This window comes from Elephas maximus, chromosome 4, assembly GCF_024166365.1.
Source record: "Elephas maximus indicus isolate mEleMax1 chromosome 4, mEleMax1 primary haplotype, whole genome shotgun sequence".
Taxonomy (NCBI): Eukaryota; Metazoa; Chordata; class Mammalia; order Proboscidea; family Elephantidae; genus Elephas; species Elephas maximus.
The window spans coordinates 63,586,057-63,612,648 of NC_064822.1; the positions used below are offsets into that span (position 1 = coordinate 63,586,057).

General features: G+C 39.2%; 1 protein-coding gene across 1 annotated transcript in view; it reads left to right on the forward strand.

Annotated features, from left to right (window-relative positions):
- The window catches only part of CD4 (CD4 molecule), a 48,668-nt gene that overhangs the window by 14,542 nt on the left and 7,534 nt on the right, over positions 1–26,592 (forward strand). Inside the window, exons 2-3 of the mRNA XM_049882316.1 lie at positions 12,206–12,310; positions 12,437–12,613. Coding sequence (XP_049738273.1) covers positions 12,262–12,310; positions 12,437–12,613 — 226 coding nt within the window. The 5' untranslated portion in view covers positions 12,206–12,261. The remainder of the gene's footprint in view (positions 1–12,205; positions 12,311–12,436; positions 12,614–26,592) is intronic.

The following is a 26,592-nucleotide window of genomic DNA, read 5'->3' on the forward strand; positions in this document are numbered from 1 at the left end:
CTCTTTCATTGCTCTGACATTTTTGTCATTTACAGATTATCCTCTCTGGTTCCCTGTTGCAACTGTTTTGGTTTTGGGTGGTCCTTGAGAGTTAATTTCCTAGGCTGGTATCTGGCTGGTACAATCTTGCATCCTGGATTCAGGCTGTGGTCTGATGTTGTTTGTTCTTAGACTGAAGGGCTTCCTTTAATAATCTTGCAATTTTGGATATGTCATCCCATAGCCTTCTTGCCTGTGTGGTTTCTGCCAAATAATCAGAGCTTAGTCTTATTGTTTCTCCTCTGTATGTGACTTTTTGTTTTTCTTGAGCTGCTCGCAAGATGTTTTTCTTTGTCTTTGATTTTAGCGAGTGTAATTATGATATGCCTTAGTGTTTTTCTTTTGCGGTCTATCCTATATGGAGTTCATTGAGCTTCTTGGATGGTCAGCTTTTCATCATTCGTGACATTAGGGAAGTTTTCTGTCAGCAATTCTTCAATAATCCTCTCTGTTTTTCCATTTTCTCTCCCTGTTCTGGAACTCTGATCACTCGAAAATTTTTACTTTCAGTTGTATCCCACATAATTCTCAGTGTTTCTTCATTTTTCTTTGTTCTTTTTTCTGATTTTTCCTCAAACAGATTTGTATCCAAGTATTTGTCTTCAATTTCACTGATCCTGTCTTCTATCATTTCAAACCTGCTCCTCAGCCCTTCTATGACACTGTCCATTTCTGAAGTCTTCTTGTTTATCTTTTGGATTTCTAATTGGTGTTTTTGAATGATTTCTAGTTGTGAATTTATTTTGGCATTTTGTTCCTGTATTATTTTCCTGAATTGTTCCATTTTTTGGTCTGTATTTTCCATGAATTTGTCTGCCTTTTCCATAAATTTTTCTATTTTTTCCTCATTTTTTCTGCTTTTTGCTTCAACTCATGGATTGCTCTGAATATTAGAAATCTGAATTCCCTATCAGTTAGTTCCAGTGCCCTTTCTTCTGCTGGAAAATCATCCGGTATTTTATTTTGGACACCTACTGGAACCATCCTGTCCTTTTTTTTTTTTTTTAATGTTTTGATATTGTCTGCTGTCTTTGGGACATTCAGTAGTTATTTTCTTCATTTTGTGATTGTAGATTTGTTTGTTTCATCCCGATTTTTTGTTTTATTTGGTTATGTCTGAGCAGGCAGGCTGTGTATTCTTTGTTGTTTGCTTGTCACGGTACATTTCACCTCCTTGTCCAATGGGCAGGGTCAGTCATTCCACTGTGGTGCAGCAGGGCAGGTCCAGCTGAAGGAGAAGGGCTGGGACAGATTGTTTGTCGCATGTACTAGGGCCAACAGGGCAGGCCAGGAATCAGTGCTGGGCAGGTTCCAGTAGGCTGTGCATGTGCTGCTCAGGGGTGTGATATTCAGTGCGTGGTGCAGGTAGGCAGGAAAGAGGGGGGAGGTTGTGATGTGTGGAGCTAATAGGGGTTCAGGAAAGAAGAGAGAGAGAAGAGAGAAAGAGGAGCCAAAAACAAACAAGCAAATAAACAAACAAACAAAAAGACTGATAAGGGAGCTTGCTGTTGGAATGGATAGATGAGAAACGGAGAAATTGAGAAAATCAAAAAGAAAGAAAAAAGGGAAAAAGAAAGAAAAGATAACTAGGTAAAAATTTGGAAAAGAAAAGAAAAGCCCCCAGGAGTCCTAGAGTCCCACCAGTGGGGCTACTAAGAGTGGGTAAGGGGCTCCCAGGCTGTGCACTATAGCCTGGCTAGAGGGGGTATAGATGTTATACAGCACCAGGTATTCAGGAGACAGGAAAAGAAGATAAGTGCAGAGAGATGAGAAATGGAGAAAGACAGAAAGGGAAAAAGAGAGAGAAAAGAAAAAAAAAAGAAAGAAATGCCCCCAGGGACCCCACCTACGAGGCTGTGCAGTTTGGGGGAGTGTCTCCTAAGCTATGTAGTGCAGCCTGGCTAGAAGAGGTTCCCAAGCTGTGAGAAGAAAAAGTAAACAAAACAAAACAAGGGGAAAAAAAATCCCAGGGATCCTACCAATATGGTGTTGTGGGCCAGGGGAGTGGTTCCCCAGATGAGCATGGCTTCACAGCCTTTCAAGAAGTAAAGATGGCACATGGAGCCAGGTATTGCAGAGAAAGGAGAGGGAGGTGGTAGGAGTCATAGAAGAAACCAAAAGAGATGGAAAGAACCAACACCAGCTCAGGGGCCTGGCCACTGTGGGCAGGGCAAATCCGAGCACCCTGAGGCCAAAGCAGTTGCTTCCTGGCCAAAAGACTGTGGGTGGCAGGAAGCAGAGGAGGCCAAGGGTGGGGAGGGGGAAAGGGCGGGTTAGGAAAGCATACAGATCGCTCATTACCAGGTGCTCTGTCTCCTGCTGGGAACATCATGAAGCTGCTTTCCAGTATTCCCCGTCTGCTGATCTCCAACATGGGCAGGTGGGGTGAATCCAAGCAGCATAGATGCTGCACTTCCTAGCTGGCCGAGCCACTGCAGCCAGCCAGGAAGCTTGGAGGTAGAGCAGCAGGGAGAGAAGCGGGGTGGGAAAGCGTGTATCACTGGTTACCGGGTGCTCTGTTTCCTGCTGGGAGTTCCGCGAAGCTGCTTTCCCGTGCTCCCTGTCTGGCGATCACCAACAGGAGTCCAAGATGGCAGATCCGTGCTACGTTAGCTGATGGGGCCTTCAGCACCTATCTCTCCTCATTCTCTGTCCTCCGTCAGCTTCTTATTCCATTTGGTACTTGGCTGAATTCTTTATCTCGTCATTGGACACTTCAGGTTCCAGGAGTGACATTTGTCTCTGTTTTACTTAGTTTTTCCAGTCTTTGCTGTGGAGAGACAACGTGGTGCTTCTGTCTATGGTGCCATGTTGGCCAGAAGTCTGATTCATCTTATTTTTAAAGAGCTTTAGATATATAATAATTTTGAGAATAATATGAAATAACCAGGATATACTAAGAATATACTAAGATTATCAAGTCTCTAAATATCTGAATTAAAAAAAAAAAAACCAAACTCGTTGCCATTGAGTTGATTCTGACTCATAGTGACCCTATAGGACAGAGTAGAACTGCCCCATAGAGTTTCCAAGGAAAAAAATCTATGGGTAAATGATGTGAATTCTCTACTTAAAATCATTGGCCTTGGTGATGCTAGATTTTATTTTATTTTTATTTTGCTTTAAGTGAAAGTTTACAATTCAAGTCAGTTTCTCATACAAAAACTTAAAAACACATTGTTTTGTGACCCTAGTTCCTCTTCCTACAATGTGACTGCACATTCCCTCTCTCCACCTAGTATTTCCCGTGTCCATTCAACCAGCTCCTGTCCCCCTCTGCCTTCTCATTTCACCTCCAGACAGGAGCTGCCCACATAGTCTCATGTGTCTATTTGAGCTAAGAAGCACACTCCTCACCAGTATTCTTTTATGTCTTATAATACAGTCTAATCTTTGTCTGAAGAATTGGCTTCAAGAATGGTTTTAGTTTTGGGCTAACAGTCTGGAGGCGATGACCTCTGGGGTCCCACCATACCATTAAGTCTGGTCTTTTTATGTGAATTTGAGGTCTGCATCCCACTTTTCTCCTGCTCCATCAGGGATTCTCTGTTGTGCTCCCTGTCAGAGGAACCATTCGTGGTAGCTGGGCACCATCTAGTTTTCCTGGTCTCAGGCTGATGGAGTCTCTGGTTTATGCGGCCTTTTCTGTCTCTTGGGCTCATATTTTCCTTGTGCCCCTGGTGTTCTTCATTCTCCTTTGCTCCAGGTGGGTTGTGACCAATTGATGCATCTTAGATGGCTGATTGCTAGCTTTTAAGACCCCAGACGCCACTCGCCAAAGTGGGATGCAGAATGTTTTCTTAATACATTTTGTTATGCCAGTTGGCCTAGGTGTCCCGTGAAACCATGGTCCCAGACCCCTGCCCCTGCTAACCTGTCCCTCGAAGTGTTTGGTCATATTCAGGAAACATCTTAGCTTTTGGATTAGTCCAGTTATGCTGACTTCCTCTGTATTGTGTGTTGTCCTTCCCTTCACCTAAAATAATTCTTGTCTACTAGCTAATTAGTGAATACCCCTCTCTTCCTCTGCACCCTTGTACCACCAAAGAATGTTTTTTCTGTGTTTAAACCTTTTCTTGAGTTCTTATAATAGTGGTCTCATATAATATTTGTCCCTTTGCAACTGACTAATTTCACTCAGCATAATGCCTTCCAAATTCCTCCATGTTATGAGATGTTTCACAGATTCATCATTGTTCTTTATCGTTGTGTAGTAGTCCATTGTGTAAATATACCATAATTTGTTTATCCATTCATCCGTTCATGGGCACCTTGGTTGTTCCCATCTTTTTGCTATTGTAAACAGTGCTGCAGTGAACATGGGTGTGCATATATCTGTTCATGTAAAGGCTCTTATTTCTCTAGGATATATTCCAAGGAGTGAGATTGCTAGATCGCATGGTAGTTCTATTTCTAGCTTTTTAAGGAAGTGGTGAATTGATTTTCCCAAAGTAGTTGTACCATTTTACATTCCCATCAACAGTGTATAAATGTTCCAGTCTCTCCACAACCTCTCCAACATTTATTATTGTGTTTTTTGGATTAATGCCAGCATTGTTGGGTTGAGATGGTATCTCATTATAGTTTTGATTTTCATTTCTCTAATGGCTAATGATTGTGAGCATTTCCTCATGTTATCTGTTAGCTGCCTGGTGATGCTAGATTTAAAGGAAATAAAGCTGTGATTGAGTTAGCAATTGAAATAGTAAAATTATGACATAATATTATGTGCCTGTTGCCTAATATTAGGTATACATTACTGACATATAAGTATTAAAGAAAATTTGGCACTTCTCCTGATTTGACAGTATGTTTTATATATTAAATAAATCTTTTTGAGCACTTTTCTCTTTATAAAGTAGAAAAAAATTTTTTGTGTCTTTTCATGAAGTTTCAAAGTTGTTAGGAGTTTATCATAGGTCATCAAGAAACAATACTTAAGTTATTTTACCAAAGATCTTAAACATAAAAGCTTTAGCTTTTCTAGAGCCAAGAGATTTAGTTTTTTAGTCAAGGGTATAAAAGTTAACATAAACTCAGAAACACAGAACTTTTGCCTCCTAGGCAAATTATACAGACAAAAAAAAAGAAAGCTTTTTATATTATGAAAAAAAAAACTAAACCCGTTCCTGTCGATTCGATTCCCACTTATAGCAACGCTATATGACAGAATAGAATTGCCTCATAAGTTGTCCAAGGAGTGCCTGGTGGATTTGAACTGCTGACCTTTTGGTTAAGAGCAGTAGCTCTTAACCACTACGCCACCAGGTTTTCCTTTTATATTATAGGTGAAGGCAATAGACAGTAAACTAAGGAAACAAGACTACTAAAATTAAGTAAATTTTGTTAGGATTTTAATATATATCATACCTTTTTAGACCAGAGATTTATTTTGCCAAACATTTGCCTTTGAAGTACATTGTACAGGGAAAAAAATTAACTCTTTAACCTAGTAATTAAAGAAAATTTTGTTATTTTAACAGAAAAATTTAATTCTTTGCTATTTGAAGTTAAAGCTTTTCAAAATTCTCATGTATTAACCTATTACACTTCTAGTTGTAGTAAATAAAAACTTTGAAATTTCCTTTAATAAACCTTTCAAATTTCTTGTTTGTTACATATCTCTTATAGTACAACCTTTTAAGTGGTAAAAATGAACACTCATTACCAGACCTAAATATGTATATATGTATATATATCTTTTCTGTGTGGCAAAAAAAGTAAGAGCCTATAAACTTTAATTATAATGAATGTCTTTTAACTCAACTTGCTATCAGTAAGTTATTTAAAATTTTTAGAAATTAATTTAAGCCTATGTATTACAAAGCATGATTACACTGAAGTAAATTCATTTAAGTAAATTCATTCTATATTTCTATTTAAATCTTTACTATTTCTTATATTTTCTCAGTCTAAACTTAGATTTGTCTATGAGGTTATGTTGGTGATCCACTCAATTCCAGTAGCTGTATTAAGACAGCATTTTTCTTATTTTAGACTTTATTAATATCTATACTATTTATTTTATTTTGTCTTAAAAAGGTTTTCACTTGGTTGGGAGGGGCTTTTTAAAACCTTCTGTGGAGCAGTGTGGGTCTCAGAGGCTCATTACTAAGAAAGAATTGGTTAATCTTGATTCATTATATATGTTTAAATTGGCTTAGGTATTTTGAAGAACAGGAGATAACAAAATTATTTTTCTTCTGATTTTTATAATTTTCTTGGTAAATAGTTTAGCTTTTTTCCATGTTCCAATTTCTTCTGTTTGACTTAATTATTGATGTTTTAAAAGTTTTTCTAAAGTTAATTCAGGAAAATTAGATAAATTAATAAACAAATTTGGGAATTTTTTTTCCTTACTCATCGTAAGGACAAGAGAAATTTGAGAAGCAGCTCGTTTAGCTGCCTTGTCTGCAGAGATTGTTTCTCTTAATTTTCCCAGTCTTCATTATTTCTGCAGGTCATAAGCCCTGGCAAAGTTGGCAGAACCCTCAGTCATTTGCAGAGCCACTTCTCCACTAATTTTTTTAAAAACATTTTATTGTTCTTTAGATGAAAGTCTACATAGCAAATTAATTTTCCAATCAATAATTAATTCACAAATTGTTCTGTGACATTGGTTGCAATCCCTGTGATGTGTCAGCACTCTCCCCTTTTTTCCCCTTGGTGCCCGTTTCCATTCCTCCAATTTCCCTGTCCCTTTTTGCCTTCTCATCTTTGGTTTTGGGAAATGCTGCCCTTTTGGTCTAGTATAGTTGATTGTTCTGAGGAGCACATTCTTCCCGGGTGCTACTGTTTATTTTATAGGCCCAATTATTAATTGGCTAAAAGGCGGCCTCCAGGAGTGTCTTCAGTTTCAAGTTAGAAGGTTGTCTTAGGACAATAGTCTTGGGTGTTCCTCCAGTCTCTTTGACACCACTGAGTCTGGTCTTCTTTGAATTTGAATTTTGTTCTGCTTTTTTTTACCCTTTCTAACGGGGGGTATTTCTGTTGTGGTCCTGGTCAGAGTGGTAGTCAGGCACCATCTAATTCTTCTGGTCTCAGGTTATAGAGGAGACTGTGGTTCATTGGTTCTAATTGCTTCCTTGAGTCTTCAGTTTTCTTCATTCTCCTTTGCTCCAACCAGGAAGAGAACAATAGTTGTTTCTTTGATGGCCACCGGCAAGCTTTTAAGACCCCAAACACTACTCACCAGACTAGTAATGTAGAACATTATGTTTATAAACTTGTTTTGCCAATTGACCCAGATGTCCCGCAAGACTATGGTCCTTAGCCTTCAAGTCCAGTAGTTCTAGGCCAGTGTCTAAGTAGTTTCTGTAACTATGCCCCATGTGCTCTAATATATAAACAAGTATACATACAGCATTTACAAATTTGTATGTAGAAATATCCACAACCATACCTACATATGTATGCAGGTGTACCCCTGCGTGACTTCCCTCATCTATTTATACACAGTATTTAGCATACATAAATACTTATCTATCTATTCACAAATTACTATTTGTTATTATCATTGTTGCAGGAGTATATATGTTATAGCATTTACTGTAGTTGTCCTTTATTCTTGCATACCTCTCAGTGTCTTCCTTTGCTTTGATCACATTGTGCCAACTTCCCCCAAACTGTATATTGCCTTTCTCTTCACCATAATTAACGCTTTTGCACTATCTAGTTAATGATTTTCCCTCCACCACCCCCATCCCTGGTAGCCATCAAAGAATGTTTCTTTCTGTGTGACTTTTCATAATAGTGATTTCACACAATATTTGTCCTTTCATGATTGACTTATTTCACTCAGCATAATGTCCTCCAGATTCACTGTGTGATGTTTCACAAATTCATAGTTATTCTTCATTTTTGCATAGTATTTCATCATATATATATATACCACAGTTTGCTTACCCATTCATTCATTAATGGACACTTAACATTGTTTTCATCTTTTTGCTATTGTATATAATGCAGTGATGAACATGGGTGTGTATATATCCATTTGTGTCACAGCTCGTATTTCTTTAGGGTATATACCTTGAAGTGGAATTGCTAGGTTGTACAATATTTCTATTTCTAGCTTTTTAAGGAGGCACCATACTGTTTTCCATAGTGGTTGTACTATTTTCCAGTCCCACGAGCAGTGTGTAAGAGTTCTAATCTCCCTACACCCTCACCAGCATTCATCGTTCTCTGTTTTTTGATCAGTGCCATTATTGCTGGTGTGAGATAGTATCTGTTTTAGTTATCTAGTGCTTCTATAATAAAAAAAATAATAGAAATACCAAAAGTGGATGGCTTTAACAAAGAAAAATTTATTCTTTCACGGTCTAGTAGGCTAGAAGTCCAAATTCAGGGTGTCAGCTTCAGGGGAAGCCTTTCTCTCTCTGTCGGCTCTAGAGGAAGGTCCTTGTCATCAATCTTCCCCTAGACTAGGAGATTCTCAGCACAGAACCTCAGGTCCAAAGGATGCGCTCTGCTCCCAGTGCTGCTTTCTTGGTTTTACGAGGTCCCATTCTCTCTGCTCACTTCTCTCTTTTATACCTCAAAAGAGATTTCCTTTTCAGAGTGATTTAAGGCCTCTTGCCATTCCATATAAAATTGAGGACTGGTTTTTCTATTTCTGTACAGAATCATTCAATTTTTAAAAAATAATATATATATATTTTTTAATATTTTATTGTGTTTTTGGTGAAAGTTTACACAGCAAATTAAGTTCCCATTTGACAATTTCTACACAAACTGTTCAGTGACATTAGTTACATTTTCCACAACGTGCCGACATTCTCTTTAATTGCACTCTGGTGGTTCCATTTCCAGTACTCTAGTTTCCTTGTGCCCTTATTTTCTTATCTTTGCTTTAGAGTGATAGTTGGTCTTTTGGTCTGATAAAAGGTTTTTTAATGGAGCACCATACGCATGGATAATATCCTTTATTTTGTGTGCTAAACTGTTATTTTGCTAAAAGATGGCCTCAGGGGATAATTTCAATTCAAGGCTTAAAGAGTATCTCAGGGTGGTAGTCTCAAGGAGTCCTCAGTTTTAAGTTTAAGAATCTGAGTTCTGTTGCCCTTTTTTCTCCCATTCTATAAGGGTTCATCTATTGTGGCCCTGATTAGAGTAGTAGGTAGTGGTAGCTGGGTGCCATCTAGTTCTTCTGGTCTCAGGGTACCAAAACAAAAAAAAAATTAAAACCAAACCCATCTGTTGAATCAATTCTGACTCACAGCAACCCTATAGGACAGAGTAGAACTGCCCCACAGGGTTTCCAAGGCTGTCATCTTTATGGAAGCAGACTGTCACATCTTTCTCCCTTGATGCGGCTGATGGGTTCAAACTGCTGTGGATCACTTTAACCACTATGCCACCAGGGTTCGTGGTAGATGAGATCAATTCAATTTGGTTTGAACAAACCACATATTTAAATGACTCATTTAAGTATTCCTTCTCTATGCTCTGGAGTCTCTGGGTGGTGCAAACAGTTAATGCACTTGCCTGATAACAAAAAGTTGGAGGTTCAAATCCACCCAGAGGTGCCTCAGAAGAAAAACCTGGTGATAATTTTTTTTTGAGAAATTGTTGACCTTTTGGTCTCATACTGATGGTTTTTAAGAAGTGCACCATTCTCATGGGTAATATCCTTTATTTTGTGTGCCACTCTGGTATTTTGTTAAAAGGTAATCTCGGGATAAGCTTGGTTGTAGGTTTAAAGAGTGTCTCAAGGCAGTAGTCTCAAGGGGTCCTCTGTTCTCTACTGTTCCAGTTTGTCTGACTTCTTTCTTTTATTTTTTAATAAGAATTTGAGTTCTACTCCATATTTTCCTCCTATTCTATCCAGAACCAACTGTTGTGATCCCTCTCAGGTCAGTGGTGGTAGCTAGGCACTATCTAGTTCTTCTAGTCTCAGGGTAGATGAGTTGTGGCTCTTGTAGATTTGTTTCTTCTCTGCGCTTCTGGTTAACCTTCTTACTGTATTGCTCCTGGCAAGTAGAGACCTTTAGCTGTGTCTTACCTGGCTGATGGAAAGCTTTTTTTTTAAGACTTCAGATGCAACTCATTTCACTAGGATGCAGATCATGATTTTTGTGAACTATGTTATGCCAATTAACTAAGTTGTCCCATGAGACTATGGTCCTAAGCCTTCAAACCCATAAAACGAATAATCTTGGAAGGTGTTTGATTATGTCTGAGGAGTATCCATATTTGTGTCTTCAATGAATATATGTACCTGCACCCACATGTTTATATTTATACATATCTATAGATACTTCTGGAGTCCTGGTGGTGTAGTGGTTAAGAGCTACAGCTGCTAAACAAAAAGTCATCAGTTTGAATCCACCAGCCACTCCTTGGCAACCCAATGGGGCAGTTCTACTCTGTCCTATATGGTCACTATGAGTTGGAATTGACTTTGTGGCAAGGGGTTTGGTTTTTTGGTATAGATACTTCTATCTGTCCTCACCTATGTACATATATGTACCTACTTGTATATCATTTTGCCTATACCCATTCATATGTGCATAAAAGCTCATTATTACTTTGGTTGTGCTGTGCTGACTATATCCAACTGGTTGGTTTTTGGTTTTGTCTGTGCTCCAGTTGGCACCAGGCCTGCGGCAGCTGCAAACCTACCTGGATCATCATTCCTGTCCTCAAGGAACTTGGGCTAGTGGGGGAGAGATGGGAACTCACATCCTTGCAGCATAAGGTAGAAGGCGGGGCATGCCCAAGTTGGTGCCACCAGAGCGCTGTGGGAGTTCAGAGAGGGTGAATCGCTGCAGAACTCAGATTATCAGGGTGGCCTCCAGGGGGAAAGAAAGACTAGGCTTGAGGTACAGAAAAGTATGGATGTAGGATCTCATCTTGCTAAGTGATGGACTAGGTCCATCCTGTCCTCCCTCCTCACTTCTCAGGCAGCCACCTCTCAGAGGCCCACTTATAGCCTGGGCATGGAGTTCAAAGGACGCTTCAGCTGTGCTTCTTTGAGGTACTATCTGGGTGTCCTTCCTTTAGTCTATACTTTCCCCCGTCATCTGGCCTCCAGTCTCCATGTCAAGCTTCCTAAATCTCTGCATCAACCTACGGCGTCATATCTGTGCTCAAAAATCTGCAGCAGCTCCCAGTCACAAGAACAAAGCCCCAGCTCTCTAGCCTACCTGTGAAGATTTACAATTAGGCCCCCAGTGCCTTTCCCCCATCACCTTCCACTACTTCCCTCCAATAGCACTCTCTTTACTCCCAACCCCTCCCATACACCTTGAGGTGGAAATACCCACCCCCTTCCCTTTCCGTGTAACTTGTGGTTTTCAAACTTGAGCATGCATCAGTCACCCATTTAAACATAGCTGGCTAGACCCACTCCCAGTTTTTCATTCTGTAGGACTGGGGTGGAGCCCGACAATGTGCATTTCTAACACATTTCCAGGTAATACTGCTAATGATCCCACACCACACTTTGAGAATCACTACTCTAGCCTTGTGCTGTCCATTCCTCAAGGTCTATTCAGACCCTTCCTGCACCACCAGCCCCAGCCTTGACTGTCTTCCAAGCCCACAGAAACCATTCTTTCATCTAAACTCTGAAGCTTCATCTGCTTGTCCCACTCCAGGGCCTTATAGAGTCACTCTGATAATGAACAGGGAATTACCTTCTGCTCTCTCTCCTGCACCCCTACTCCTGAGAATTTTACCTGAGAACTGTCTCTCAAATCACTCTCTTTTCCCATACTCCCACAGCTACTACATTTCAGTCTTCATCTTGTCTCACCTGGATTGTTGCACTCTTGCCTCCTCCCATTCACTTTCCCAAGCGGCTGAAGGGACCCATGTTGCAAATCTCTACACAGAATCTTTTAATGGCTTCCTAATGCCCAGGACCAAGTATCAGCATCTTATCATGGTATTCAAGGGCCTTCATGTCCTGGTCTGGTTCTCTGCCCTTAGTCCCTACCAATTTGCCACCTTCTCCATGTATCCTTTCTGATCCCAACTGGCAGAGAACCCACTCCCAACCAGGCAGGGCATTTTGTGGCATTTACTGCAGGGTGTCTGCTTCTAGGTATGCACATCTAGTTCCCTGAATTGACTGTAAGGATTCTGAAGGTATGTATATCATCCTTGTATGCCCCAGACCCAGTGTATGCCTGCTGACTAACAATTGTATCTCCCTCAGGCCCTGCCCTTTCTACAGGGATAGCTCAGGTCCCTGTCCACCTCAGAAAGGCCATAATGAAATGGAGAGCCTCTTTCAGGCACCTGCTCCTGGTGCTGCAACTGGGTGAGTGCTCAGATTTGGGGTGGGATGTAGAGGGCCTGGAAAGCGGAGCTGGTTGGGAGATGCAAAGGTGGAAGATGAGGGTAGAGGGGGACAACATTGAGGCCTGACCCCTTCTTTTCCACCTAGCACTGCTTCCAGCAGTCACTCAGGGAAAGGAGATGATGCTGAGTGAAGAAGGCCAGATGGTGGAGCTACCCTGCACAGCTTCCAAGAAGAAGAGCATGGTCTTCAGCTGGAAATATTCTGATGGGACCAAGATTCTGAGCAACCAAGCCTCCCCCTGGCAAACCTTCTGTACACCAGGTAGAGGTTCTCACTTCCCTGTCCAGGGGGAAAAATGCACTATGAATAGAACACTCTTGGTGTCAGAACTCTGCTTCTACCAAACTCTCTAAAATCCCAGAGGATTAGGGTTGACAGCGACTTTGGGGCACTCTTGGCCTGTGTTTCCCAGTGCCGGGTGCTATCTGGGTGGCCTTCTTCTAGTCTGTACTCTGGGTGGCACATGGGAGCACTTTTGGTGATCTACATTAATTTCAATGCTTTGATACTTACAAACTTATTTTAATGTGTATTAGAAAACTAACTACCATATATTTCATGAATATTATTGCTACAAACTCGTATAGATGATACCTTGTTTACTTTGATTAACAGTGAGAGTGATTTTTTTCTTTTTTAGCTTTTAAATTGAAATCTTCAGACTTAAGACTTTAATACTCCTTAGAAACATATTTTATAGTAAAGAACACATTTTTTTTCATGTAAATTTTCTCCTTCATGTTCTCTTTTAAATAACTCTTCTTTCTTCTATGTATGGCTTCTAATACTCAACACATTCTTGAATAAGGCCTTCCTATGGGTCACAAGGAGCTCTGGTGGTGCAGTGGTTAAGTGCCCAGCTGCTAACCGAAAGGTTGGTGGTTCAAACTCACCACCATTCCACAGGAGAAACACGTGGCAGTTTGCTTTCATAAAGATTTACAGCCTTGTAGGAGCCCTACTACATGGCATAAACAGAAAACGAAACATAACTAACAATGCACAAACACCAGAAGAGAAGCTAGATAACTGGGAGCTCCTAAAAATCAAACACTTATGCTTATCAAAAGATTTCACCAAAAGAGTAAAGAGACAACCTACAGACTGGGAAAAAATTTTTGGCTACAACATATCCAATCAGGATTCGAACTGCCGACCCTTTGGTTAGCAACCGTAGCACTTAACCACTTCGCCACCAGGGTTTCTGATCAGGGTCTAATCTCTAAAATCTACAAGATACTGCAAAACTTCAACCAAAAAAGACAAATAACCCAATTTAAAAAATGGGCAAAGGATATGAACAGGCATTTCACCAAAGAAGACATTCACCGACGGATACAAGAGGAAATGCTAATGATCATTAGCCGTTAGAAAAATGCAAATCAAAACTACAATGAGATGCCATCTCACCCCAACAAGGCCAGCATTAATCCAAAAAAGAGGAAATAATAAATGTTGGAGAGGTTGTGGAGAGACTGGAATACTTATATACTGCTGGTGGGAATGTAAAATGGTACAACCACTTTGGAAATCAACTTGGTGCTCCCTTAAAAAGCTAGAAATAGTTGTACCACACGATTCAGCAACCTACTGCTTGGAATATGTCCTAGACAAATAAGAGCCATCACACGAATAGATACATGTACATCCATGTTCATTGCAGCACTGTTCAAGTGCACATTAAATTTTTTGGCAAGAACACTTCATAGGTGGTGTTTTTCCCAGCAATAACAAGGAACACTCCCCTCTTCCTGTCAGTGGAGGCTGTTTTAGTCATCAGGTGCTGCTATAACAGAAATACCAAAAGTGGATGGCTTTAACAAACAAAAGTTTATTCTCTCACACTTTAGGAGGCTAGAAGTCCAAATTCATGGTGCCAGCTCAAGGGGAAGTTTTCTATCCCTATTGGCTCTGGATGAAGGTCCTTGCCATCAATCTTCCCCTGTCCTAGGAGTTTCTCAGTGCAGGGACCTCAAGTTCAAAGGATGTGCTCCCCTCCTGGTTCTGCATTCTTTGTGGCAGGAGGTCCCCCTGTCTGCTCACTTCTCTCTTTTATATCTCAAAAGAGATTGACTCAACATACAATCTAATCTTGTAGATTTAGTCCTGATTGATTAACATAACTATCTCTAATCCTGCCTCATTAATGTCAGGATTTATAACACATAGGAGGTAGGATTTACAGCACATAGGAATATCACGTCAGATGACAAAATTGTGGACAATCACACAATACCAGGAATCATGGCCTAGCCAAATTGATACACATTTTTTGGGGACACAATTCAATCCATAACAGAGGCCAAGAGAGGAGTCTGGACTTCTACCTCCACCTGGTAGTAATGAGGTTGCTCCCCCACTTCCTCTCCCATAGTAATGTCAAAGAAAGCCAGTTAAAACAGGTTTAAATAAGGTCCAGAGTCTCATAATATAATACAAAAATGTCCAGGTTTCAATAGAAAATCATGCATCATACCAACCCAGGAAAATCTTAAACTGAATGAAAAAAGACAATCAATAGATGCCAACACTAAGAAGAAAAAAATGTTAGAATTATCTGAAAAATATTTTACAGCAGCCCAGATAAATCAAAATGGATTCTAAAGAACGGTCATGTGCCAAAGAACAAATATATACTGACATAAATAAGCGATTAATGCTTCAATGAGCAATTAGAAACCCACTTGAAACAAAAGAAAAAATAGAAGGCCTGAGCAAAGAAATAGAAGATACAAAGGAAACCAAATGGAAATTTTAGAACTGAAAAAATACAATAACTGAAATAAAAAGCTCAGTGGATGGTCTCAACAGCAGAATGGAGGGTAGAGAGGAAAGAATCAGTGAACTGGAAGATAGAACAATAGAAATCACCCAATATGAACCATGGAGAGAAAAGAGACTTGAAAAAAAAAAAAGTGAAAAGAGCCTCAGAAAAAATTGCTTTAAAAAAAAGTGAACAATAGTTTTGTGTGGAACTGTAAAAATGGCACCACGGCAGCATCTGACCTTGTCTAACTTCACAAGAGGGGAGAATCATCAGCATCAGCCTAAGGCGTGGAAGTCAGACGTACCACCTCTCTCCAACCTTTTTACCAATGCTGCCACCAGTCGTCCCTCCCACAGCACTCTACTTCTCTGCTGGGTTTGATAACTTGTAGCAATCGCCACACAGAACTCACAGACAATACTCACGATTATGGGGTTTATTAGGGAAGTAATAGGCTACAACTCAGGATCAGGATCAGGAAGCATGCAGGCAAAGTCTCCCTTCTTCAGTGCAGAGCAGCTCACTCAGCTTCTCTTGGCTTTGCAGGGCTCCTTTCAGCCTCCTGAGGACAGGCTCCTCTCGGTGTCCTGAGGACAGGCTCCTCTCAGGCCCCTCAGGACAAGCCTCCTCTCTGGGCCCTCTGCCTTTGGCCCCGCTCAGGCCTGGCCTCTCCCCTGCTGAGGAAAGTGTTGAAAATCTCTTTTAACTCTGCTGATAAATGCCCAGAGGCACCCCCCTCTGCCAGCAAGCCTCCTGCCGAAAGGCACTCAGCTCTTTCACTCAATGGGTCAGCATGCCCACTGTGGCTGCCTTGCTCAGTGGACTGGGAAGCTCACTGCAGCCATCTCGAGTCAGTCTCCTGGTTCTGCTGCCACCATTTCTCTGCTACCTCTTCCTGCCATCTTGCTTCTCACCATCTCATGTTATCTCAGGTGTTACAAATCTTTCTGCGTGTCCTGGGTCTAGGAAATTCTCAGCAGAAGAACCCTGGGACCAAAGGACACACTGCATTCCCAGCTCTTCTTTCCTGATGAGAGTGAGGTCCCTCTTCTGCCCTGGCATTTGTTCTCTTTTAAATCTATCGGGATGGCAAAACTGATCAATCCCCTTGTTAGGTTCCAAACACCTTATTTGCATGGTCCCACCTCCACAAGAATGCCATGTACCTTATATATATTATTAGCAATGCTATCCAATCCCCTTGGTGTGCCACAAGCACCTTTTTTACATAGTCTTACCCAAACATTTTGTAGGAGTCACAAAATGAGCAATTAGAAACCCACTTGAAACAAAAGAAAAAATAGAAGGCCTGAGCAAAGAAATAGAAGATACAAGCCTCCTCTCTGGGCCCTCTGCCTTTGGCCCCGCTCAGGCCTGGCCTCTCCCCTGCTGAGGAAAGTGTTGAAAATCTCTTTTAACTCTGCCTTTCCCTGGTGAGAAAGGCCATATAAAAGCAATTCATCACGCCACAGGAACTATTCCAAAAGATCTAATATTTGAGACACAGGAATCCCAGAAGGAGAAGAAAAAGAGAGTGGGCTGAAAAATTACTCAAATACATAATGGCTGAAAACTTCCCAATTTTGGCAAGAGATATAAATGTACAGATTCAAGAAGCTGAGCAAACCCCAAGTGGGATAAACTAAAAAAAAAAAATTCGCACCAAGACATATCATAATTAAACTTCTGAAAACTAAAGATAGAGGAAAAACTCTTGAAAGCAGCCAGAGAAAAATGCCAGCTTATCCATAGGAGGAAAACAATTTGAATGACAGTAGATTTCTGATCAGAAACCATGGAGGCCACAAGGAAGTGGCACAATATTTTTCAAGTGCTGAAAGAGAACTGTAAACCTAGAATCCTATACCCACAGAAAATATACTTTAGAAAAGAAGGGAAAATCAAGAAGGAAAACTAAGTGGATTTTATGCCAGTGGATCTACTCTAAAGGAATGGCCAAAGAAAATTTTCTAAACAGAAAGGAAATTATAAAAGGAGGAAACTTGGAATACCAAGAAGGAAGAAAAAACAAGGTAAGCAAAAAATATGGGTAAATACAATAGACTTTCTTCCTCTCTAGAAATTTCTAGATTATGTTTGACAGTTGAAGCAAAATTATAACACTATGTGGTTTTAAATGTATGTAAAGGGAATATTTTAAACAATTATATTATAGATGGGGAGAGTAAAGAGATACAAAGAGAGATAAGGTAAAATGATGATGCTAGTAGCCATCAATTAGTTATGTACATATAATGTAATACCTAGAACAACCACCAAAAAAATATGAGGCGATAAACTCAAAAAACACCGTAGATAAATCAAAATGGATTCTAAAGAGTGGTCATGTGCCAAAGAATAAATAATATCCGTAAATCCATACTGACATAAATAAATGATTAAGTGAATAAATAAATAGAGGAAAAGAGATAAATTTCCCCTGCAGAAGAATTCAAAATAATTTACGTAGATACCCCACTCTCAGGGAGGTAAAGTATAACTCCACTCCTTATGCATGAGCTGCACATAGTTACTTCCTTCCAAAGCATACAATATGGAGGGAGTGGAGAGTAACTTTACAGTAAAGAAACTTGACAAATGCTACCTTAGCTAGATGAGCAAGGTCACATCAACAGTGATAATTCACATTGATAGTATATACGCTCAATATGATGTAATGAAAATAGCACTTTACCTCTCTCCCAAAAACCCATACCCCAGTCTAATCAAGAGAAAACATCAGACAAATCCCAATAGGAAGATATTCTAAAAAATACCTGACCGGTCCTCCTCAAAACTGTCAAGGTCATCAAAAACAAGGAAAGTACCGAGAAACTAACACACCAAGAGATAAATAAGGAGACATGACAACTAAATGTGGTGTGATACTCTGGATGGGATCCTGGAACAGAAAAAAAGGCTTTTGGCAAAACTAAGGAAATCTGAATAAACTATGGATTTTAGCGAATAATAGCGTATAAATATTGACTCATCATTTGTAACAAATGTACCATACCAACTAGTTATGGGGTACTTGGGAACTCTCTGTACTATCTTTGCAATTTTCCTTTAAATCTAAACATTGTTCTAAAAAATAAAATTTATTACAAAAAGATGGTCAAGTAACCCACAGGAAAAAGAAAATAGAAGAAAAAATAAATAAAGGGAACAAGCAGAAAGCAAAAAATAAAATGGCAAACTTAAGCCCTAATATATCAATAGTTACATTAAATGTAAATTGTCTAAATGCACCAAGTAAAACACAGAGATTCTCAGAGTGGATTAAAAAACGTAACCAACCTATACTGTCGACAAAAAACTAACTTCAAATATAATGATATAGGCAGGCTGAAATTAAAAGGATGAAAAAAATATGTTGTGAAAGCATTAATTAAAAGAAAACAGGAGTCGTTATATTAAAATCAGATAAAGGAGACTTCAGGCCAAAGAAAATTACCAGAGACAGAAAGACATTTATATAATAATGGAAAGGTCAGTTCACCAAGAAGACATACCAAAAAAAAAAAAAACCAAACCCACTGCTGTCAAGTCAATTCTGACTCATAGCGACCCTATAGGATGGAGTAGAACTGCCCCACGGAATATCCAAGGAGCACCTGGTGGATTTGAACTGCCAACTTCTTGGTTAGCAGCTGTAGCACTTAACCACTACACCACCAGGGTTTCCATAGCAATCCTAAATGTGTATGCAGAAAACAACAAAGTTGCAAAATACATGAAGGTAAAACTGATAAAACTAGAAGAAGAAATAGACAAATCCACAATTATAGTTGGAGACTTCAACACCCATCTCTCAACAATTGATAAAACAACTACACAGAAAATCAGCAAGGCTATAGAAGAACTCAATAATACTATCAACCAACGGGATCTAATTGACGTTTATAGAACACTCCACCCAACAGCAAAGTACACATTCTTTTCAAATGTCCTTGGAACGTTTACCAATATAGACCATATCCTGAGCCATAAAGAAAATCTTGACAAATGTAAAAGAATTGAAATCGTTCAGAGTGCATTCGCTGACCAAATGGAGTCAAACCAGAAATTAATAACAGAAAGATAACAGGAAAATCCCCAAACCCTTGAAAATGAAACAATAACTTCTAAGTAATCCATGCATGGGTCAAAGAGGAAATCTCAAGGGAAAGTAAAAAAATACATTGAACTCAGTGGAAATGAAAATACAACATATCAAAATTTGTAGGGGATAGTTAAAGCAATGCTAAATGCATACATTGTTGATGTTTTCAGCTGTCATCAAGTCAGCCCCGGACTCATGGTGGCCCCATGCAAAGATGAAAAGTCTTGAATCCATAATCTAAGCTCCCACTTCAAGAAACTAAAAAAATAAGAAGAAGAAGAAGAAGAACAAACGAAACCCAAATCAAGTAGAAAGAAGGAAATAATGAAGATAAGTGCAGAAATCAATGGCATTGAAAACACAAACACAATAGAAAGAAATCAATGAAACCAAAAGTTGATTTTTCAAAGAGATCAATCAATTTGACAAACCTTTAGCAAGATTGACAAAGGAAAAAAAAGAGGGAGAAGACACAAATGACCAATATCAGGAATGAAACAGGGAATATCACTACAGACTCTGCAGGTATCAAAGGATAATAAGGGGATGGTTGTACAACATGATGAATGTAATTGTCTTGAACTGTACATGTAAAATATGTTAAAAAAAGAAAAGAATAATAAGGGACTACTAGAAACAACATCAATTTAGGTGAAATGGACCAATTCCTCAAAAAACACTGCCACAACTCACTCAATGTGAAACATAATTTGAATAGACCTAAAACTATTAGAGAAAATTGAATTCATAATTTAAAAACTCCCAAAAGAGAAATTTCCATACCTAGATGGCTTTATTGGAGAATTCTTCCAAATGTTTAAAGAAGAATTAACACCAATTGTACACAATCTCTCCCAGAAAATAGAAGAGGAGGGACACTTCCGGAGTCATTTTCTAAAGCTAATATTACCCCGACACCGAAACTAGACAGACAGTACAAGAAAAGAAAATTACAGACCAACATCCCTCATGAGTATAGGTGCAAAAATTCTTAGCAAATAGAATTTAGCAATATATAAAAAGAATTATAAAACATGACCAAATGGAGTTTACTGTAGGGATGCAAGATTGGCTCAATATTTGAAAATCAATTGATGCAAATCATTATATTAACATGCCAAAAAAGGAAAATCACATGATCATGTTAATTGATGCAGAAAATCATTTGACAAAATTCAATGCCCATTCATAATAAAAATTCTCAGAAAAATATGAATAGAGGATAACTTCTTCAACTTAATAAAGAGCATCTACAAACAACAATGACAACAAAACTACAACTAACAAAACATTTAATATTGAAAGACTGAATGCTTTCTCCCTAAGAACAGAAAAAAGCAAGGATGTCCACTCTTACCACTCTTATTCACCATAGTACTACAATTCCTAGCCAGTGTGATAAGGCAAGAAAAGAAAGTACAGGGGATACAGATTGGAAAGAAAGAAATAAAACTGTTCTTATTTGCAAATGACGTGGTTGTCAATGTAGAAATTCCAAGGAATCTTAAAAAAAAAAAAAACAAAAAAACTAATAAGTGAGTTCAGCAAGATTGCAGCATATAAGATAAACATACAAAAAGCAATTGTATTTCTAAATAATAGCAATGAAAATCTGGACACAGAAATTAAAAATATAATACCATTTACAATCACTAAAAAATAAATACTTGAATGTAAATATAACAAAACATTTACAGGATTTGTATGCTGATAACTACACAATGCTAACGAAAGAAATCAAAGAAGTTCTAAGTAAATGGAGAGCTATACCATGTTCATGGATTTGGAGACTCAAAGATGTTAATTTTCCCCAAATTCACATAAAGGTTTAACACAATTCCTATGAAAACATCAGTGAGTTTTTTTTTTTTTTTTGGTAGGTATAAACAAGTTTATTCTAAAATTTCTATGGAAAAGCAAAGGAACTAGAATAGCTAAAACAACCTTGAAAAAGAATTAGGACTACCCAATTTCAAGACTTATTATATCACTATAGTAATCAAGACTGTGTGGAGGAGTAGACACATAGATCAATGGAACAAAATAGAGAATCCAGAAATACACCCACACAAATATGCCCAACTGACTTTTGACAAAGGTGTAAGAGTAATTCAATGGAGTAAAGATAAAGATAGCCTTTTCAACAAATGGTGCTGGAACAATTGGATATCCATAGACAAAACAAAACAAAAAACCTGCAACCTAAGTCTCACATCTTATTTAAAAATTAACACAAAATGGATCACAGACTTAAATATAAAATGTAAAACTGTAACATTTTTATTAAAAAAAAAAAGAAAAGCATTGGAATCTAGCTAACGAAAAAGGTCTTAGACTTGATACGAAAAGTATGATCCATAAAAAGAAAAGTTAAAAAGTTGGTCTTCATCAAAATTAAAATTTTTGCTCTGCAAAAAACATTGTTAAGAAGATGAAAAGACAATTTACAGGGTGTGAAAAATATTTGTAAACCACATATTTGACAAAGGACTGGTATCTAGAATAATTTAAAGAACTCTCAAACCAGGTGTCTGGGGTCTTAAACGCTAGCAACTGGCCATCTAAGATGCATCAATTGGTTTCAAGCCACCTGGAGCAAAGGAGAATGAAAACACCAAAGACATACGGTAAAGATGAGCCCAACAGACATAAAGGGCCACATAAACCAGAGACCCCATCAGCCCGAGACCAGGAGAACTAGGTGCTGCCCGATGACTACCACTGATGACTGCCCTGACAGGGAACACAACAGAGAATCAGCTAGTGGAGCAGAAGGACAGTGGGACGCAGATCTCAAATTCTCGTAAAAAGACCAGGCTTATTGGTCTCACTGAGACTGGAGGGACCCTGGAGGTCATGGTCCCCAGGCCCTTTGTTAGCCCAGGATTGGAACCAGTCCTGAAGCCAACTTTCCAGACAGGGATTAGACTGGACTATCAAATAGATACTGATACTGGTGAGGAGTGAGCTTCTTGGCACAAGTAGACACATGAAACTCTGTGGGCAACTCCTATCTGGAGGTGACATAAGAAGGAAGAGGGGGACAGGAGCTGGTTGAATGGACATGGGGAATACAGGGCAGAGAGGAGGAATGTGCTGTCTCATTAGGAAGCCAACAGCTAGGAGTACATAGCAAGGTGTGTATAACTTTTTGTATGAGAGACTGACTTGATTTGTAAACTTTCACTTAAAGTACAATAAATTAATTAAAAAAAAAAAAAAGAACTCTCAAACCTCAACAATTACAAAAAACCCAAACAATCCAATTAGAAAATGGGCAAAAGAGAGGAACAGACATTTCTCCAAAGAGGTTATATAGGTGGGAAATAAGCCTATGAAGGGGTAGGCTACATAATAATAAGTAATATTATTACATATGCATATGAATATATATTTGCACATCCAGAGAAAAAAGTATGGAATGATACACATCAAATTGTTTATAGTAGTTATTAGAAGGGTTGACAATGGAAATAGGAAGTATTGTGGGTCTGTATAATTTTTGTAGTTGAAATGACTAAGTTGAAAAATAAAGATTACTTTAAAACAACTTAAAAATGCATATTATGAGTATTTTCCATTTCATTAAAATTTTCGTAAACATTGTTTTTGGTGCCAACCTAATATTCCATCAAATGAATGTACTCTAATATTCTCTTATCCTTTTGTCTGACATTGTACCCTATTAAAAAAAAAATTATTAACAACACTATAATTGTTATTATTATTTTTTTGGTGCAAGAAGTGCAATTTTAATTTTTTCATTCAGCTCCTTTAAAGCTTCAAAAAGAGGTCTGAACTGGCAGAGCCAATCAAGCTGGCAGGAAAACACTTTGCCTAAATAACAGTATAAAATCCAGGGCGTTTCACATAAAAGGCTAGATTTCTGAACCCTCTTGAAAACATGAAGACCTGAGAACACATGACATTTATCAGATGAGCTGAGTGTTTGTTGCCTCACTGAAAAGGGGCAAAGGCTTTCCAGGTTGTCATAGACCTCCACCCAGCCTCTCCTTACCTTCCTGGCCCCTATAGGCAGACTATCTCACTCTTGCAAGAAATTGGGTCAGACAGTGCTGTCATCTGTTCCAGCACTACTGAGAACCTTGGACTAGCAGGGCAGAGAGCTAAGGCACTGGGGATACAGCAGCAACTGCGGCACCATCCTTCCTTACAGAGCATGAAAACTGGAGAATATTTTGTTTTGTTTTTCCTGGCTTCCTTTTTTTTTTTAATTATTATTGTGTTTAAGTGAAAGTTTACAGTTCAGGATAGTTTCTCATACAAAAACATACACACATTGTTATGCGACCCTAGTTGCTCTCCCTGTAATGTGACAGCACACTCCTCCTTTCTACCCAGAATTTCCCGTCTATTTTTTTTTTTTTTTTATTCAGCTAGCTGCCTTCTCATCTCGTCTCTGGACAGGAGCTATAATTATTATTTTTGTGCCTAATTTTGGTTTGCATTTTTTAATTACTGTTTTAAGGATAACGTTCTAGAAATGAAATGAAGGATATGAAAATTTAAAAATAGTTGATATGTATTGCAAAATGGATAGAAAGGCTCTGTCATTTTATAGTAAGTCTAGTTAATGTTGCTGTGTGCCTGTCTCACTAGGACCCTTGTCAGCACTGAGTATTATTATTTAAAACTTTTTTTTGTAATTTGATAGTTGGAAGGTATATCATTGTTGTTTTAATTTGCATTTCTTTGATCTACTGTGAGACTGAAACAATGTGCTACTTTCCGAAAATTCATCAGTCTTTTGTGTAAATGCTTTTGTTCTGTTTCTGTGGTTTACTCTTTCTCCAGAACAGCTCCCTTCCCCAACTTTCTGAACTCTGACAATGGCGGCATCACCCTCATCATTTCCCCAATTTCTGAACCACAGAGTCAATTTTTTTTCTGTCCTTTAATTCCTGGTTTCAAATCAGTCTCCAACTCTAGCTATGCCTCCCTTTGAAAAAGTTTTCCTGTTTTATCCTCTTCTTTGTTCTGATTGGAATGCCGCCATTACTAGCCAAGTAGTACATTTCACCTGGATTACAGTGAAAGCCTCCTGATGGTTCTTTCTGCTACCACTCTCTCATACGTTGATTTCTCTTCCACCTGAGCAGCACTGCCTTCCAAAGCACTGCTTTACACACATTTCTCCCTAACCCATTAAACCAAGCTTAGAAGCCTCTGCTAGACATTCACACTCCGAGCATTACTTTCGCCAAGTATCCCAGCCAGAAATGTCCACCTCCAGGTGGTTTCCTTATAGCCTGCCTGAACTGCTTTTCTAAAGCATACCTCCCGCCTCCCTTCTTGGAATGTGCTTGCAGTTCGCCTTTTCTCTAGTCCAGTTCCTGTACTTCTCTCAAGGCTAGGTTTAATACTGATGCCCCACATGAAGTTATTCCGGACTCATCCACGCTCTTAGACTGTTTGTACCATCTTGCAATCGCTTTTACAAAGTGTGAGACTGCCGGCACAAGTGAGCCATGGTAGGGAATATAAGAGAAAAAGGGAAGCAAAAAGGAAGAATTATTTTAGGGAATGCATGATGAGTTTCACTTTAGATCAGTTGAGTTTAGGGTGGTGGCAGGATATTCACATAAATCTATCCCTTGAGCTGTTGGAAATGTGGGCCCAGGATTGAGGAGAGGTGTTGGGCTGAGAATAAATATTTGGGAGTCATCTGCAGAGCGGACAGGGGAATGCAGTGGAGTTTGGAATGTCTATAGGCGTGGAGAAGAGGACAAGCAAAAGAGTCTGGGGTGACATCTAAATCTAGATGTCAGAACAAGAGTCCAAGATTAAAGGAATTAAAATTTAAAAAGGAATGGCACTTAGAAATGGAGGAGAGAATCAAAAGAGGTGAAAAAGGGGGCAGAGCTGGAGTAGTCTACTCTTTCAAAAAGTTTGGTAAATTGTGAAAGGGATGTAGTTGAATTTCAGAAAAATTTGGGAAACTAAACCACTGTGTAGAACCAGGGGAAAGAGGAAATAGGGTATGAGTTACTGAACAGATAAATAAAAGGGGAGATTGGGTGAGTGACGGGGGGAAGCTGGGGTGAGGTGTTGCCCAGGGCTACAGGATTATCTGGAAAGTTCTCCAGGAGAGAATGGGCTTGAGCAGTGGGGAAGAGGACTATGTGGTCTAAAAGAAGAGAAAAGGGAGAATGCATGGCCAACATGGAGTCCAGTCTCCTGCACCAAGGCAAAAATAGGCAGAGGGCCAACAATTCCTCAGGAGGCAGAGGTGGTGCCAAGGGGGCTGGGGATGGGGGCTTTAGCTTCAACCACCCTCGCCCCATCTGTCATGGATTGAATCGTGTCCCCCCAAAAATCTGTCAACTTGGCTAGGTCCTGATTTCCAGTACTGTATGATTGTCTACCATTTTGTCATCTGATGTGATTTCCCTATGTGTTGTAAATCCTATCACTGTGGTGTTAATGACGTGGGTTAGCGGTGGTTATAGTGATGAGATCTACAAGATTAGATAGTATCTTAAGCCAAACTCTTTTGCGACACAAAAGAGAAGCGAGTTGAGAGACAGGGGGACCTCATACTACCAAGAAAGCAGGAGCAGAGGTTCCTGTGCAGAGAAGCTCCTAGGCCAAGGGAAGACTGATGACACAGACCTTCCTCCAGAGACTATAAAACCTTCCTCTGGAGCTGACACACTGAATTTGGACTTATAGCCTACTAGACTTTGAGAGAATAAATTTCTCTTTGTTAAAGTCATACTCTTGTGGTATTTCTGTTATAGCAGCACTAGATAACCAAGACACTATCCCTCTAAATATATAATCTAAGTGACAAACCGTGTGTTTGTTATGTAAACCCAGCTTCAAGACAAGTCCTGTAGCTTGCTTTGCAAACCAATTGTTCCTTCTAAAGAAGTTCCTTAGAATTTAGAGAAAGGGCCCTCATTTACAGAAATCTGGAGCTGCCACTACACCCAAAAATAATTGGCTAAAGAGAAGAACTTCCTGTTGGTGATGATGTTAGATACTAAAAGACAAGCTGGAAGATACCACATATCCATGCCTGAGGAGCTTTCCAGAGACAGTATTGCAGCATAGTGTACTCAACAGGCCTGTATTTTAATCCTGGCTCCAACATTATTAGATCAAAATTCAAAAGACAGAAAAGGGCATATTGTGAAAAGTCTCTCTAACGCTTGTCCCACAGGTATTCAATTCCTCTTCCCTGAGGCACCCAAGGTTACCATTTTCTTATGTTCCATTCCAGAAATAATAGCATATATATACACACACATATATACATACATACACATATATTCCAAAACCAAACAAAACTCTTTGCCATCAAGTTGATTCCAACTCATATCAACCCTACAGGATGGAGTAGAA